Genomic DNA, 17,567 nt, shown 5'->3' on the forward strand with positions numbered 1-17,567 from the left:
GCGCGTGCGCACCCGCGGTTGGGCGGGACCTGGCTTTGCGGGGAGATAATATAGTTTTCTGTGGTGTACAGAGCACCCCCACGCGCGTCCACACTTAATTAACCGCGCTACAATCTTAAGAAATTAACCGGGACCTGGGCCTATAAAGGTCTAAGGACGCATAGCTATTGAGCGGCAGGGCCCTGACGCTAAGGGGTCTTCCACCTGTGGCCTACACCTAATCCAGCTTTCATTATGTTTTATACGACTTGTAAACAGGTTTTATTTTTTTTAATTGAAAAAAATCACCCACACCACTGCTTTAGTGCAAAAGTCAGAAAGGAACAGACTTTGGGGGCATTCCGTGCTTATAAACACCAGTCTCTGGTCCTGTTTTAGAAGGCTACAGTATCCTGGCCTCTGCCAGCTTCAAGAACTAAGAAAAGAGATTTCCACATCAGCCCAGGCTTCCTTTGGTAACCTTCAATCTATTGGTTGGATTAACAAGTTCCCAAACTTGCTTCTGTAAGATGCAAAGTAGGTAGTTCTCTAAAAGCATACCTTTGCAAATTCCACTTGCTAGTGGAATTTTCCAGGTTTTGGTTTACAAAGTGTTTCCTTGATATTAGACCTAGACTGGTCTCCTTGACTTCAGTAACTACCCTCAATGTCACCTTCCCAGTCCACCCTTCACACTGTCCCCAGAATGGCTTGCCTTTTGTCACTGATCTGTTTGAAATCTTTTGATGGCGCTTTATGGCTGTGCCCCTACCAGTCATACTTCTTTGCTTGCAAATAAGAGCCTTCATGTTCTGGCTGGGTTGCTGAACCTTCCTCCTGGTATTGGCCAGCAGATTTGGCTCTGTGCAAGGGCTGCAGGGCCAGGTGTGCACCCAGTACTGCTCAAAGCTGCCTCACTGGTGCCCTCTTGAACTGCCCCTTGGCTAAGCAGCACCAGCCAGTCCCATCTTTGGAGGGGGTAGGGGTCATGCATCCACAGCATACTGTTCCCTGATGGCACAGAAGTTCAGTGTCTCCTAGGGACAGACTGTGTGTTTTCTCTCTGTTGTTTCACCACCCTTGAGAAATCATACCCCTAGGGTGCAGACTTTCCCTAAACTTTTCTGATTTCTTCACCTATGTTCCTCTCACCCTATCTACTGCAGTCCAATTAAAAAAAAAAACAGGAACATTCAGCATATGATTAAATTCAATAAACATTTTATTGGGTCATCTGTGCTAGGGACTGGAGAAGTAAAAACAAGTAAAAGCCGGGCCTTGTGCTAAAAAGCGAACAGATTTGGCTGGGGAGCAGTGGGCTAAACTACTTATCACTAAATAGAGTGCCACTTGCTATTTAAAAAAGTCTGAAGGACAGCCCATTCCAAAGATGGGCCTCCTGTTCTCTGAGTGGGATTAGAAACAAGGCAGCATCCTCTTCATTCCAGAAAGATAGTCAATAAGGCACACAGGAAGAAAGGGACAACTTTTTTCTTAATAATGTTTATTTAATACTATCCTGATGAACAGATTAACATCCGTCCCTCTGCCCAAACCCTGAATGAAAGCTAAGCCAAGAGCCAGGTGTAGCTTTGGTTTGGGGAGCAAAAAACCAGGGTGAAAGCCTGCCTATTCTGGGTGTGAGTGTCCTGGGAGGCAGGGAGAAGGAAGGGGTGCAGGTGCCCTCTGGAATCCCACAGAGGCAGCCAGAAGCCAAGTGTGGAGGACGATGAGGCTCATGGTAGAATGAACTCAGAACTCCTTGCCCCTTCCTTCTCTCCCCTCCTGTCTTCTCTTCTCTCCTTCTCTTTCCCCATTGCCTCTTCAAGGTCCTTCTCCTTTTCCCCCACTTCTATGGCCCTAAATTGAATTGTGAAGAGAGAAGGTAAGTGTCACCTAGTTTATCTGTGGAATAAGGTACATTACACCTTCACCTGATGGGACGGACTGCACTTCATACTTGGAGAAGGGGCTGTGTTTGATTCCCAAACTTCTGTTTTTGACCTTGAGTACCTTGAGATCTACAAATGTCAGCAGGCAGCTGTAGGAGGTGCCACCCTAAATGCGCAGAATTTGAAGAGACGATTGGCCTAGCTGAGGCAGAGGTTGGAGATGTTGTCCTCTGAAGGCCTGTCAAGTTCTACAGTAATTTCAGTCTAAAGAACCTGAAGGATGGAGGAGTTGCAGGCAAGAAAGCCAGCTCTCCATTGTGAATTGTCTTGGTGCCAAAGACTCACCTGTCTCACCTGCAGAGCCATCAAGGTAGGGCTTATCCAGGATGGGGACTGTGAGGGAGTGTGCATGCAGGCATATGAGTGTGTGCCTGACATGTCCAACAGTAGACAAAATGTATCTTTTAATTCACCATTAATTATGTGGAGGTATCAGTGCTCTTGCTGGAGAAGCTTCTAGAGATGAGGTACATCCTAGCCATGACCCTAGTATTAGATCAGCAACGGGGAAGTGTGAGACAGACACGGCTGATGCTTCTCAGGTGCTGTATGTGGGTGTATGATGTGGTGTCTGCACCTCACGTCTCTCTGTCTGCTTCAGAGGCTGTGCCTCTTTCTGTCCCTGGCAGTTCTGTCTGTCCACCTGCTCTACCCTGGGCAGGCCTGTTGGGCTACAGCTCCCCAGAGGAAAGGGTGAGGTGGGGTTTGAAGAGGTCTGACTCCCATGAGCTCTGCTCGTTTGGCTGCTGGCAGACAGAACCACGCGCCGAGTGCTGCTCATTAGCCTGGGAACCAAGGCATCGCTGTGCTCTGGAGGCTCCAGAGCATCAGCAGCTCCTCCCTGGCCTGAGACAGTGCTGGGAAAGGGCTGGGGCCCAGGGACAGTGCAAGGGATTCAGTAATCTTGGACCCCCAAATTCCCTTCCTGCCTTTGTCCAATCTGTGGCCCCAGAGTTCTCCAACTTGTTTCCTGGACCTGCGCACGACCCCATCTCTCGCCTGTACCCATCTTCCCGGTGCTTCCCAGGCTGCTTCTGCCTGCTTCGTCCTCCTTCCTGCTCATCAGACTCTCCCACCAGGATCTCCTTTATCCCACTCCTGATTCTTCTCCCCGCCCAGCACTGCCCCTGGCCGAAGATGCAATGGCAACAGACAGGGAGGTGCTCTGCTTCCATGCTCCACGTTCGAAGCAGCTGGGGCATCACTATTCTCCGGGCACACCACCCCAGGTCTCCCTCCATGCCTTTGGGTGTGTTGTTTCCTCTCCTGGGAAAGCCCTTCCTTTCCTCTTTGCTGGGCTATTACAAGAATCAGCTCAGATACAACCGCAGCCTTCCTTGGTCTCTCAAGACCCTCTCCTTGGAGGTTCATTGTTCCTCTGAGCTCTCCTTGCACCCAGATTCGGTCTCTAACATGGCTCTTACTGTATGATTCTGAAATTAGTGGTAGATGTGTTTGTTTCCCTGATCTGACCATGAGCTCTTCAGGGACAGGGCAGGTCCAAGATCATCTTTGGCTCTTTGGCATGCACAGCGGTGCCAGGTACACAGTAGGTACCCAGCATATAACACTTATTGAGCTGCACTAAAAACTGGTGGATTCACCCACTCAGGATGCCGTAACAAAACAATAATAGATAGGACAGCAACAAATTTATTTTCTGGAGGCTGAAAGTCCAAGACAAGATGCCAATAAGATTGCTTTCTACTGAGGCCTCTCTCAAACGTGGCCGGCCACCTTCTGCCATGTCCTCACATGCACTTGTCCTTTGTGCTCGTGTAGAGAGAGAAATCTGTTGTCTCATCCTCTTCTTATAAGAGTCCTACCCATGTGACCTCATTTAACCTTGATTAGCTTCTTAAAGACTCTATCTCCAAATAAAGTCACATTGGGAGTCAGGGCTTTATCCTATGAGTTCTGGAGGCATGTGATTAGTCTGTAACAATTGATGAACTTTGATTTAGGAGACAGGGGCTCATGAACTAATTTTAACCTAGCTGAGCGCCTTTGGGCAGCAAGCCCTTATCCTGCAGGAGCCTCAGCTTCTCCATCTGTAACATGTGGCCAAGTTCATGGGGTGTTGAGAAGCTGAAATGAGACCATGGCTGGAGGGCATTTTATGGACTGTAAGTTCCTACATGATAATAATGCCTTAATTATTCCTTTATCTTACAAGTATATCATCTTGCAGTTCACAATGTGATTTTAAATGTATATCATTCAACATATGTGCAAGAAATCATTATTGTTATTATTGCTGAAGGAATACCTAAAGGGGAAGTTGGTTTATAATCCATACCCACTGCACTGCTTGCAGAAAGGATTTGAAGCAGCTGCTGATGCAAACTCCTGTGCATGAAAGGGCATTATCTCTCACTTCTCACAGAGGCTGCAGAAAAGGCCCAGGAAGCTGTTGATGAAAGAGATGACCACCAGGAGAATCTGGAGGAGGCTGATGCACAGAAGGCCAGTGAAGAAGGACACGTGCCAAACAACAGCTTTAGAAGGCTCCAGGCAGACAGAGTTCCAGAGTGAAGGATCATGCAAATAATTCCTATCCCAAAAGATAAAGAGACCAGGAGTTGAGGAATAAGTAAGAAAAACCAAATAAGCAACCTCAGTAGAAAGCTGGGGCCTTCCCCAGCTCGGCTCATAGGCCCGACTCCTGAGGGTGATCACTGTTGCTGCATTTGCAATTTTTTTTTTTCTGAGCATCTAAGGAGTGAGATTCTAGAATGCATGACCAAAAGGAGTTTGTAGTCCACCCATGCTTCTTTCTGTCTCTCCCTCTTTTGCTCTCTGAAAAGATTGCACATCCAAGTCTCCATCCATTTACCTGTTAGGCAGGTCTTTGAATGGGTACCCGTGTTTCCAAGCTTGAGTCTGATTGAAGGATGCAACATCGAACATGCAAAAAGGACCATCTTTCAGGGCTACTCCAGAAGTGATAAAGCAAATCAAGGCTCCAAGCAAAGCCAGGCCACTTGACAACAGAGCAGTAAGCATCTGCAGAGGGAGAGAGGAAACAACCTGAGATGGGGTCATGATGGGGTGACTTGTGAGGCAATCTGGACGAGTCTAACTTCCCTGGTGCTCAGCCTTTGCCCATCGCATCACATGGGAATAATCCTACCCGTGGCACCTCTTTTAAAGCACAGCCTGCTGGGTGGCTGATGTGGGGTCATTGGCTAAAACCAGGAAGAGGTGGGAGAGAGAGAACTGAGTAGGGGAAACACTGGCACTTTACCCAGATCTCCCCGACTTGGCAGGCCCTTCGGAGTGTCTCAGCAGGTGGGCATCAAAACTGTTAGGCTCAGACTGCAGTCACCCAGCTCTGGGTTAAAGAGTCAGACTGGTTATTGCATGCCCAAATCTAAGTCTTTTAAGGGAAAGTTGTACTTTCAAAAGTTCCAAGCTCCCATCCTTGCTTCTCTTTCTCAAATCAAGCTTGGAAGGATGGAAGGGAGGAAGGATGGAAGAAGGTAGGGACGGAGGGAGGGAGACGGAGACAGAGATTACAGTCAGCTCTGAAATGTAATGCTTTTCTAGTTTGCGCACCACTCACTTCCCTCCCAAAAGGTAATGAGTGTGTTTCCTTGGCGGGATTCTAGCTTGCCTCCCAATTGGCTTCTTTCTCAGGATACTAGATTTCCCCCTACGTCACAGAAGAATACATATTTTTAAAATTTAAATATAACGTGCATAAAGTTTTTATACAGAATCATAGAGTCATTTTCCCAGTGATGTCAAGCCTGTTTGGAGCTTGGAAGGGGCCAGAGAAAGGTGACTAGGAAGTCTTGACTCTAACCTGAAAGATTCAAGATGAGTAAGTCTGACGGAACAGTGGTTCCCAAATGGTTCTCAAAATGAGGTTCCAGTCCCGGAGCATCAAATCACCTGGAAACTTGTTAGCAATGCCAATTTTCCTGCTCTATCCCAGACTGACTGAATCAGAAACTCTGAGGGTGGGAGCCCAGCAATCTGCATTTTTAACAAACCCTTCAGGGAATCTGACACACACTCAGGTCTGAGAAGCACTTGCCTAGGGGAAAACCAGACTGTGACTAAGAACAGACAGTGAATGAAATGTGTGGGCGTCCAGATTTAATTTTTTAACATAATTCTGAATCAGTGGGGTTCTCAATACAGGGGCTGCAGATATCAAAACAGGCTGCTGAGTTACTGTAAGGAGGCCACAATTCATGTGTCTGAGGCTGAATAAGCAGTATATCTGATACATATAGGTACTCAGATTTTTTTCAAATATATATAGATGCTGCTATAATTAAATATAAATTTATTCTGGGCCTCAGTTTCATTATCTGTAAAATGGGGCAGTTGCACTAGAATCTAGTCATTAGATGATCTCTGGAAAAATCTTCCAGCTGTAAGGAAATTACGCAAAACAGCCAGGAAATTTTCCGTCAATGACACCTGATTACAACGTAGATAACTCATGTTCATATTGTTCAATAGGGTAAAAAAATAAAAACAATTCTTCACATTTGTATAGACATTTCTGGTTCAATAAGGACTTATTCCCTTGACTGATCCTGTTAACTCCCATTTTACAGATGAGGACCTGAGGCTTAGAAAGGTTAAGCAACTTGCCCAAGAGTTTAGGGTCATTAAGGGATATGATCAGAACCTGACTTCAAACCTGAGGACTGAAATTGCCTCTTTACCACTTTGCCTCTAAAGTAATAGAATGTGGGTACATTGTAGGATTAGAAGAGTGGAATCTCTTGCTTACGCTTCGGCAGGGCCCACTCTTACTGAAGCAGCCATATCTCCAGCCCATCAAGGAGATGAGGAGACCTGCAGTGAGTACCTGGGAGAGGAGAGAAGAATGTTAAGAAGACGAATGGGCCAGTTACATTTCTAGCTTCCACCTGTGGCTGCTGAAATAGAGTGGTTGGCACCTCACACAGAGTTGATTATCCTGTCTTTCTCAGAGGGTTTGGTTTTGACTGCCAGGATCCAATTGTACATGACTAGCTGATCTCTGTGGACGGCAATGTTCACACCCTAGTCCCAAACCAAATTCCAGCAACCCTTGGCAAGTCTTCTTAGAGTCTCCTATCCCTTCAAATTGCTATAGACCCAAGACCAACTTATTAGATCAAACTTTTTTGCAAGGAATCAAAACCCTCCTCTCCCCACACATCCCTGCTCCATCTCTGGGGGGTATTTTGGGAGTTCATATCCAGGGAACCCCCAGACACTTACCATGAGGCCTCCTCCCCAGAGCCCAGAGCCCAGCATGGCATGCCTGCCAATGAGGCCCCTCAATAGGTAGGTCACATCCCAGTTAGGAAAGAGGAGCATCATGTTGGTCCCAGCAGCACACAGGGCTGTAGTCCCCAGGCTTAGCCCCAGAATGCGGGAGCAGGTACGCGAGCATGCCATCACACAGGGAGGGACAGTGGGCAGCGTCCTGGAACCAATGGAAGGAGGGTCATGGCAGGACCTGCTGGGACAATGGGGTGGGGAACCCCCATAGCATCACACAGGTGATACTGCCTCCCAGGGTCAGATCAAGAAGAGCCAAGGAATTTGCTTAGAAACTCTACCTCTTGTAAATATTCCACAATGGATAGGATCTAATTGCTCCATTTTCTGCCATTCCCCATTCACATACACACACATACTTCCCAACCCATCATATTTTGCTTGTACCTCTATTACAGCCAGTGATTATTTCTATCTGGTACAGAAAAACACAATTTTTAAAGGCATTATCCTTTCCCTTTAAAATATATATTTTAAAGATGTCCATTGTTACCACTCCCATTCAACATTGTACAGGAGTCCAATCCAGTGCAAAAAGAAAACAAAAGAGGCAAAAGCCATACATGCAGGAAAGAAAGAGGTAAGAATTGTCATTCTTCACAGGTAACGTGATTATTTTTGTAGAAAATACTAAGGAATCTATGAAAAAGTTACTAGAACTAATAGATAAGTTTTAAAAGGTAATTAAAAATTTAATATACAAAAATTCTATTGTATTTCTATATACAGGCAGTGGTAAATTATAAAAGTTAAAAACAATACATTTGCAATATAATAAAAACAGAAAACACTTTTGATAAATTTAGCAAAGTGTATGCAAGATATGTACACTCATAATTATAAAACATTACTGAGAAAAACTGAAGAAGACCTAAATAAATGTTGAGATATGCCACATTGTTCATGGATCGAAAGACTCAATATCATTAACACATCATTGTCTTAAATTGGTGCATGGATTCAATGCAATCTCAGTCAAAACCTTACCAGGGTTTTGTGGTAGAAATTGACCAGCTGAGTCTAAATTTAAATGGAAATGCAAATAACCTAGATTAGCCAAAACAATTTTGAAAAAGAACAACAAAGTTGGAGGATTTACACCGTGTGATTTCAAGACATTATAGTTACAGTAATACAGAAAGTGGAAGTAATGACATATAAAGTCATATAGACCACTGGAACAGACTAGAGAGTTCTGAAATAGACACATATATATGATCAGATGATTTTTGAAAAAGGTGTTCAGTGAGAAAAGGATAATCTCTTTAACAAATGGTGCTGAAACAATCCATATGCAAAATGAAAAATACATACTTTGACTATTACTGAAAACCATATTCAATTAATTTGAAATGGACCATAGGTCTAAACTTAATTAAAATGTCTAAAAGAAAGCAAAGAAAATCATTGGGATCTTGGGTTAGAAAAATATTTATTAACTGAAATACAAAAAGTACAACCCATAAAAATGGTAAATTAAGCTATTTCAAAATTGAAAATTTGCTCTTCAAAAGACACTATTAAGGAAAGAGGCAAACAACAGAGTGGGAGAAAGTATTCACAGTATATATTTTGTGAATGTGAATACACAAACATCTGACAAAGACTTGGATCTAGAATATATAAAGAACTCTTAAATTAACTCTATAATAAGAAGACAACTTGATGAAAAAATGGAAAAAAGATTTGAACAGACACCTCATTTCATCTAGCAAAAGAAGGTTTGTGGATGATATCTAAGAACATGAAACACCACTGATATAAGGAAGTGCAAATTAAAACCAAAATAAGAGCCTACTATACACCCACTGGAATTGTTACAATGAAAAAATTGGACTATACCAAATGTCGGTGAGGATGTGGAGCAACTGAAACTCTCATAGATAGCTGGTGAGAATGCAAACAGCACAACTTTGAAATCAGTTTTGCAGGTTCTTGTAAAATTACACATTCATTTATTAAATAATCAAGTAATTCCACTTCTAGATATTTATTGAAGAGAAATGAAAACACATGGTCACAGAAAGACTAGTACTTGAATCCACAACAGCTTTGTTCATAATAACTGAAAATTAGAAATATGGAACCAACCTAAGAGTCCACTAAGAGATGAATGGATAAATAAGTTGTCGTAAATACATGTAATGGAATATTATTCAGCCATAAAAAGGAATGTACATACATACATAATATGTGCTAAAACATGGATGAAACTTGAAAACATACTATATGAAATAAACCAGACACTAAAAGAACAAATATTGTGATTCTACTTATATGAAATATCCAGGCTGGGAAAATTCATAGAGAAAGAAAGTAGATTAGAGGTTCAGAGGCAGGGGATGGGGAAATGGGGAATTACTATTAATGGTTACAGAGTTTCTATTTGGGGTGCTGAAAAAGTTTTAGAAATAGATTGTGACAATGGTTATGCACATTGTAAATTTAATTAATGCCTCTGTATTATACACATTAGAAGTTAAAAATAATAAATTTTGTTATACATATTTTACCAAAATAAGAAAATCAATTAAAAAATGAGAAAATGTTCATCAAAAGGTGAATAAATTGTGGTATATCCATACCATTGAGTACTCCTACTACTAAGTAATACAAAAGGATAAACAACTGAGACATGCAGCAACATGGATGAATCTCAAAAGCACTATGCTATGTGAAATAAGCCAGAAACAAAAACAACTCATTGTATGATTTTGTTCATATGAAATTCTAGAAAAACCAAAACTAGTGACAGAAAGCTGATCAGTGGTTACCAGGGGCTCGGAATGTGAGGGGATTAATATAAGGAGCATTAGGAAACTTCCTGAGGTGATGGGAATGTTCTATATCTAGATTCTAGTGGTGAATACACAACTGTATGTATTGACAAAATGCATTAAACTGTACTCTTAAAACTGGTGATTTTTACTGTATCTTAATTGCATATAAATGAAATCATTAAAAAATTAAATATCATGTCTAGATAAGTTATAAAATGCCTCCTCCACTCCTTTACTTAGTCATTTCTCTTTTTTGCATTTTAACTGATATGTGAACTTATTATTTTTAAAAATATGAATTAGAACAGGATTAGTGAAATTTGGATAGATCATGTCAATATAAATCTGAAAAAAAATATATCAGTGCCCTGACATCCTCAAGAAGTTGTTTCTTGCCACTTTGCAATTCAGTTACATATCTGTCTCACCTTAAGGCTCTTGACACCCCTGCTATACATTGCTTTCCACACAATCAGAAAATATGTATGAATCAGAGCCACCCCCATTACATCTAAGCATACACATACATACATAATGAAATATTTCAGAGTTTAAAGAATTAAACAATGTGCAAAATAGATTTGTACTTGTAAGTTGTATGGAATAATTAAACAACACCCATGTAAATACAACCAGTTTACAAAATCCTCCTAACATTACTGAAACCCTAGATATGCCCTCTCTAATCCTACCACCTTCCTGGATTCCTTCTGAGAAATGACTATCCAAAAGTTTTATCTCATCATACCTTTTTAAAAAGCTTTATAACTTATAAACTCAATTAAAAAAAAAACTTGATTAACTTCGCATTTTACATGTCCAGACTGGAGCTTATGGTAGAGACTGCTGCCAGACACACCACTGAGTAGGCCATTTGATTGGGGGTACTTTCCTGCCCCCCTCTCTCATTCCCCAGTCCCTGAAGACCTTGGTGACCTTCGCTTCCCCCAGTCTCAGAGCCCATGTTCATCTCCTGCTCCTTCCAAAGATCCTGCTGCAATTGCTAATATTTTAGTGCGACGAGCTGCCTTCACTGTGCGTACTCTGCACACAGGGTATTGGCTCTCTAAGCAGTGTATCTCACAGTGAATAAAATTTGTGCCTTGGTGAAAGGAAGTTCAAGTCTTGGGGGGGGTGTACATGTTGGGGAGTTGGGGGGTAGGATATGAAGGAACAGCAGCCCTTCCCCCCGGGGTACAAGTGGCCTGGGGTAAGGGTGGGGATGGGGGATTAGGAGGGATGGTGTGTTCCCACCCCTCCTCTCCGCTCCCCAGGCTGACCCACCACAGGAGGCCTCTTTTTCTGAAGTAGGGTCCCTAGCAGGGCAGCTTCCTCCTCAGGTCCTCAGGGCAGGGAGCCTACCCTGCTGTTGGGAGGCAGGACATCTCTAGGAAAACAGCCCTCCCCCTACCTCCCCAGCTGGTTGGTAGTACTGACCTACCGTTGTGATGTCCTGATGCCAAGTGTGTGTCTGGGCAGCCTCCCTCCCAAGACCAACCAACCACAAACACGTGCGCCTCTGTCTTGGAGCAAATTAACCAATTCAGGGTGTGAGCAACTAAATGACTTTCATCTGCACCCCTCCCAATGACTGACATTTTGTAAGGACTGGTGTGTGGTTGGACTTTGAAGCACATGCTCTAGACCACAGGTTAGTTTTTGTTCAGAAATGCTTTCAGCCACTTTTGAATCATTCCACCCATGAGTAAGGCCTGTCTAGACACAGATCACCAAAATAATAATCTTTTCTATGGAAATTTTTCCTCTCAGGAAAGTTTAGAAGGGAAACTAAAAAATATGGACAGAGGGAAAACAGAAGTTGAGCATGGCTGTTGGATGAGTGGAATCAGAGAATCCTGGCTGTCCCACTCATCTACTAAAGGCACTTGCTGTGCTGCTCCATCTGGGAGAGCTGGGGCTTAACATGAATTTCACTTCCTCTCCCTGACTTTGTTCCCTAGAAATCACAGCATTCTGACCAATGTTTCCACAAATGTGAGCCGGGATATTAGCAAATATCTAATTTGCTAATTGACATCTGAAAAGACAAGCAGGGTCATAAGGCAAAACCATAAAACCAAGCTTCAGGGGAAGCCGTGTTCTCACCGGAGATCCTGGGTAGGTAAACATATCATTGGCTAGAAGTCTGGACAATAATCAGTGATCTGCTAAGTCATATGGAAGAGATTGTGTCTACTTCACACCTCACCTAGTCAGGCTTTTCTTTCATTCCTTCTTCAAATATTTATTAAGTGATCACTTTCTGCCAGTCACTACGCTAGGGGCTGGGGATGCAATTGGTGAATCAGAGACAGTCTCTTCTCTTGAGGGATTTAAAGTTTAGTGGACAGGACAGGCAATAAGCAAGTGCCCTGTGGAGGTGTCCGACATGAGGTGTCATGGAAGCACACAGAGGGGTCACTTGATTGTGCTGTGTGGGAGAAGGCAAAATGACCCTGGTGCTGTCCATGCTAAGAATTGACAAGAAGGCATTAGGCAAGTTGGGAAGACTGGAAGTTGACAGACTGAAGCAATGATTAGTTAAATGAATCTTCTGAAGTCAACACAGCTGCTCAGTGGCAGAGCCAGGGCTCAGTTTGAATTGGAACTTTGTGCTCTTAATTGTTAGACTAAACTCTTCCCTGGCCATCACCTCACTGGGCCCCTTCGCCTCTGCTTACCTGAATCCAGTGTAAGAGTCAGGATGGGAGAGAAAGGAGCTGGGGAAGGGCTCGTCTTCAGTGGGCCTGTGCTCCTGCAGCCTCAGCTGAGACTCCAGCAGGGCTGGACCTGAGGCTCCCCGCTCAGGACTCTCAGAGAGCCCAGGGAGGGTCTGTATATACGTAGAGGTCACCCAGGCAAGGCTGCGCGTGCCCCCACCCACTGCCCACGAGCCTCCATTGAAGGAGCTTTCCTCTTCCTGGAGAGCCCTCTCTTGATGACCCAACCTCTGCTCATTTTCATGTGACCCTAAGGAAGGAACTAGGAGGCAAGGCCTCGTGAGCTAAAATGTCTTCATGAGTCAGAGGACTGCCCATGAGAAATACCTTCTCCCCTCTTCTTTCCTGAGCAGCCACACTTTTTCCCTTTTTCTAAGCTGCCCATATCTGTTTCACTCACTGCAGAATTTGGGCCTTTTAGCTTTTGGCTGTTCTTTTTATGTAATTTGTATAAATGGATCATATAGTGTAAATGGAATTTCATGTAATTAGATCATATAGTGTGCACATTTTTATGTCTTGCTTTCTTCACTCAATATTATACTTGCAAGATTCATCCACCATGTAATGCGTTTTTTAAGGCTGTTATGCCCTTGTTTGACTATATTACAACTTATTCTACTATTGATAGACATTCAGATTATTTTCAATTTTTTGCCCATTATAAATGCTGCTGCTATGAACATCCTTACACAATGTCTTTTGGGGGACCTATGCACTGATTTTTCTAGGGAATATAAGGAGTGGGACTGCTGCTTATTGTCACATAGTCACTCAAAGTGGTCCTATCAATTTATACTCCCACCAACAGTATGTGGGTCTCAGTTGCTTCACATTATCACCAACATTTTTATTTTAGGCATTCCAGTCGGTGTTGAGTAGGATCTCATTGTCGTGATTTGTATTTTCTTGGTGAGTAAACACCTTTTCATACACTTATTGGCCATTTGGAAATCCTTTCTGGAGAAGTGCCTGCTCAAGTCGTTTGCTCAGTTTTTACTGGTTCTGTCTTTTTCTTACTGGTGTGTAGGTTTCTTTATAATTTCAGGTATGAGACTTTTGTCAGATACATGTTTTGAATGAAAATCTGTGGTTTGCCTTTTTACTCTGTTAATGACATCTTTTGCAAAATGAAGACAAATTCTTGATTTTAATTAAATCCCATTTATCAGTTTTTTCCTTTATGGTCACTGCTTTTTGTGTCCTATTTAAAATATCTTTGCCCACTTCCAACTGCATTTTGATTTACTCCTATATTTATATGCCTCTTCCCCCACAACTGTGAGATCCTTGAGGGCAGAGGCTGTGTCTTATTCTGCTCTGTATACCCAAAACCTAGCACAGAGTCTGGAACATGATAGGAGTCCAGGAATCATTTGATTAATGAATTAATTCAGGCACTGGATGAAGTTAACACACATAGTAGCAATCTCTGCACATTTTACTTCTAATGATGAAAACAACACTGAGAAAACCCTTGATGCATATATATGAGAAGGGATAATTATAACTGGCTATTACAATCTTTTAAACTGTATATGAGCTGCTTTCAATGGATGAAATTTCTATGTATGCAGATGTGTACGTGCCTGAAGCAAAAGCTGGGAAACAGCTATTGGGAAGTTCATTAAGTAGGTTCCAGTTTTCATTGTCATTGTAAAAGGGAATCATTTAGAGCCTAAATGAATTTTTGTGTCTTCCCAGAGAATTGGATTTTGATAGATGATTCTAGGCTAAGGATTCACAAAGCTTTATAATAAGAAAAAACATTGATTCACCTTATAAAACACACTTGCCAACTATCTCATTAGATCCTTTTACAACAGACGTAATGCAAGTAAAATAAATGTTAGGCTAGCTTTGTTCAGCAGAGATTATTGCCCAGAGGACAAACAGTAAGGTGGGGGTATGATCCCTTGTCATCTGACTCCACACTGTACATACTCTCACACACTGATGCTGCAAATTTTTTTTCCTACCCAGATTTCACATAACTTAAGATATTTCTTCTTGGAGGTAGTACTGTGGTGCTTTGGCTGCTTAGAGACCTAGGTCTCAATTTCTGCTGTGAAAACCTATTAGCTGCTACGTGAGCTTAGGTAGTTCACAGAGCCTCAGTAATGATCTGGGTCTCAGTTCTTCATTTATAAAATAATGCCTATCTCACAAGCATATTTTGAGAATTAAATAAGATGCAAGATGCCTGCAGTGGGTTAGTCCTCTCCTTCTGGTTTTGGATCTCAGCTTAGTAAAACGGAGTTTATATGTGGTGTGTTAAAACATCTTGTAATTAGGCAATTAGAATGACCTGATGGCTGACTGCCAGATTATCACTCAGATTTTTAGGTTATCTCCGTTCCCAACCCATTGGTTTATGTAACACCAGACACTGTCATATGGATATCATTAAAATGGTGCTTGTGTAGCAGAGAAAAGTGCTGGAATTTGCTTTAATGCCTTGAAGTGCCAAACTTAGTTGGAGCTGGTGATGGCAGCTGTCAGTCATTGTTCCTTAAGGTAGATGTGTGACAATTCAGTGATTAATCTTACGAACACTTCTTTTAGGAACTATACGTTTGTAATAAAGTTTTACTAAGTAAGGCCAGCTTTAGGTCAAGTTCATCACTTGCCTGTGGTAAGTAAGCTGTTTATGGTAAGAGGCCTGGTCACTGCCATGAAAGGACTGAAGCATTACCTTTTTACATATGTGTTAGAAATCTTAGAATTTCTCTCTATTGGAGGCACAGCTACTAGCTTATCACTACGTTGGTGATTATTTTTATGGAGAAGCAAAGGGAAGTCTAGGGAGGGCACAAATTAAGAATGGGGCCTGGGTGGAAAAATAATTTGTCTAATGCCATACAAGGCTTCCTGAGGCTGAAAGGCTTGGGAGAACAGGATAGACACATGTTCCATTCTCGGGGATATTGTGGGGTCAGGATGTGAGATTTGAGCAAGGGATAGAGGAAGTTGAGAAAATGGAATTCACTTGAGGAAGGGAAAGGGAAAAGATGATGACAATCACGCAAGTCTTCCCTCAAAAGAGACAGACTAATCAGCTTCCTTGTGGGAGGTTCTAACCTCAACCAGTAGCTGACTAAATAAGAGAGAACATTCCCTTAATTGGAGGGTGATAAAAAAAGGAAGACAGGAGATGTTGAAAGAGTTGCTATTTATACCAGTCCACTGGGAACTTTTTTTTTCTTCATTAGTATAAAAACATTAGACTTCAACCCACTCCAATTAGCCTTCCATCTTCAACATCACACTGAAACTTTCCATCTCCCAAATACTTCTTGTATCTATTGAACCCTTTGCTGTCCTTTTAACCTGGTCCCTAGGTAGAAATAGATGTAGCTAGCCACTAGATCCTTCTTGAACATTCTCCTCTTGGTTCCCGTGACACCTCACTCTTGTGTTTCTCCTCCCTCCCTGCCTGCACCTCCTTGACTGGCCTCAGTATGTTGGTGAGTTCTGGGCCTCTCTTAACTTGCTCTCTAGGTGATCTCAATTCTTCCCATGGGACCAAACTCCATCTATAATGCTGATGATTTCTCCAATCTCCTAGTCCAGTCCATGTCTCCTCTAAGCTCCAGACTCCTATGTCCAGCTTCCTATACTATACCTGCCCTTAAGTATCACAAAACATCCCAAATTATTTCTTCCCCACCAAGCTTGCTTGTTCCACCAGTCTTCCCACCTCAGTAATGACACGGTTACCTACCCACTTCCAGAAACTTTAGTCATTCTTTATTTCTCTTTCCTTTGTTCCCCCACATCTAATCCAATAGTCTTTGAATTTCTACCTTAAAAATGTATCTCTATCTCTGGCAACTTGCTGCACTGATGGACAGTGACTGCATTGGGGTATGGGTGGGGACTTGATAATGTGGGTGAATGTAGTAACCACATTGTTTTTCCATGTGAAACCTTCATAAGTCTATTATCAATCATACCTTAATAAAAAATATTAAAAAATGTATCTCTAATCTATCACTACTTCCCAGTTCCATTGCCAGTATTCTGGTCAGGCAAACCACCATTTAATACCTCAATCATTGCAATAGTCTCTACTCTTGCTCTTTTAATACAGTCTATGTAATAATGACTTCTCATACACTTGGAACACTATTTGAGCTCCTTATCAGGGCTTCATGAGGCTTTCCATGATCTGACTTACTCATTTTATGCCACTCCTTTTGTTCACTACATGCCAGACACACTGGATTTGTGTCAATTCTCAAATACATCAAAAACTTTCCTGCACCAGTCTCTGCATTTGTTGTTCTGCTTGGAAGTTTCTTCCTAGTCTTAGTGTGGGCCTTCTTTTGATCCTTCAGATCTCGGCCTAAATGTTAACTCCTCATCATCTTATGTAAAGCAGAATTCTCTACCTGTTCCTTTTCTAGCTTTTTCCCACAGTATTTGAATCAAATCTGTGTTTCTTCATGGTTATTGTCTGTATTCCCAATGAAATAGAAAGTTTCTTGAGGGCAGGGGCTGTGTCTGTTTTGCTCATCACTGTATCTCTACTATTTGGAACACGGGCTAATTACAGCTAAGGATAGGTTGCCTGTGGCTGGAGGAATGGGAAAGTAACCCTATTGTCCCAGATTAAGTAGGATGCCCACTCTTTGGCGAGTCCACAGGCCAGCGAGACAAGATCTTTAAAGATGGCAGGTCCCATCAGTATATGTTGCTAAAGCATGGGGGATGAAATAGTTCCACAAGAGAAAGAGAAGCACAAACTGGTCTCTGGGGTTACTGTGACCTAGGCAGTGGTCCCAATTTCTACTATCCAATATAATAATATCTCCTGGCTTTTCTCCCATTAATTGAGTAAT

The 17,567-nt window shown here is 42.4% G+C and overlaps 1 protein-coding gene across 1 annotated transcript; it reads right to left on the minus strand.

Moving 5' to 3' along the window:
- Positions 1-3,567: 3,567 nt before the first annotated feature.
- Positions 3,568-16,656, minus strand: TM4SF19 (transmembrane 4 L six family member 19). Its single transcript, XM_036926331.2, has 5 exons — positions 12,685-16,656; positions 7,161-7,368; positions 6,685-6,762; positions 4,768-4,937; positions 3,568-4,485 (listed from the first exon to the last, which is right to left on the minus strand). The coding sequence occupies exons 2-5, from the start codon at positions 7,338-7,340 to the stop codon at positions 4,305-4,307; spliced, it is 609 nt and encodes a 202-aa protein (XP_036782226.2). The 5' UTR covers positions 7,341-7,368; positions 12,685-16,656; the 3' UTR covers positions 3,568-4,304.
- Positions 16,657-17,567: the final 911 nt, after the last annotated feature.

The sequence above is a fragment of the Manis pentadactyla genome, chromosome 1 (assembly GCF_030020395.1).
Source record: "Manis pentadactyla isolate mManPen7 chromosome 1, mManPen7.hap1, whole genome shotgun sequence".
Taxonomy (NCBI): domain Eukaryota; kingdom Metazoa; phylum Chordata; class Mammalia; order Pholidota; family Manidae; genus Manis; species Manis pentadactyla.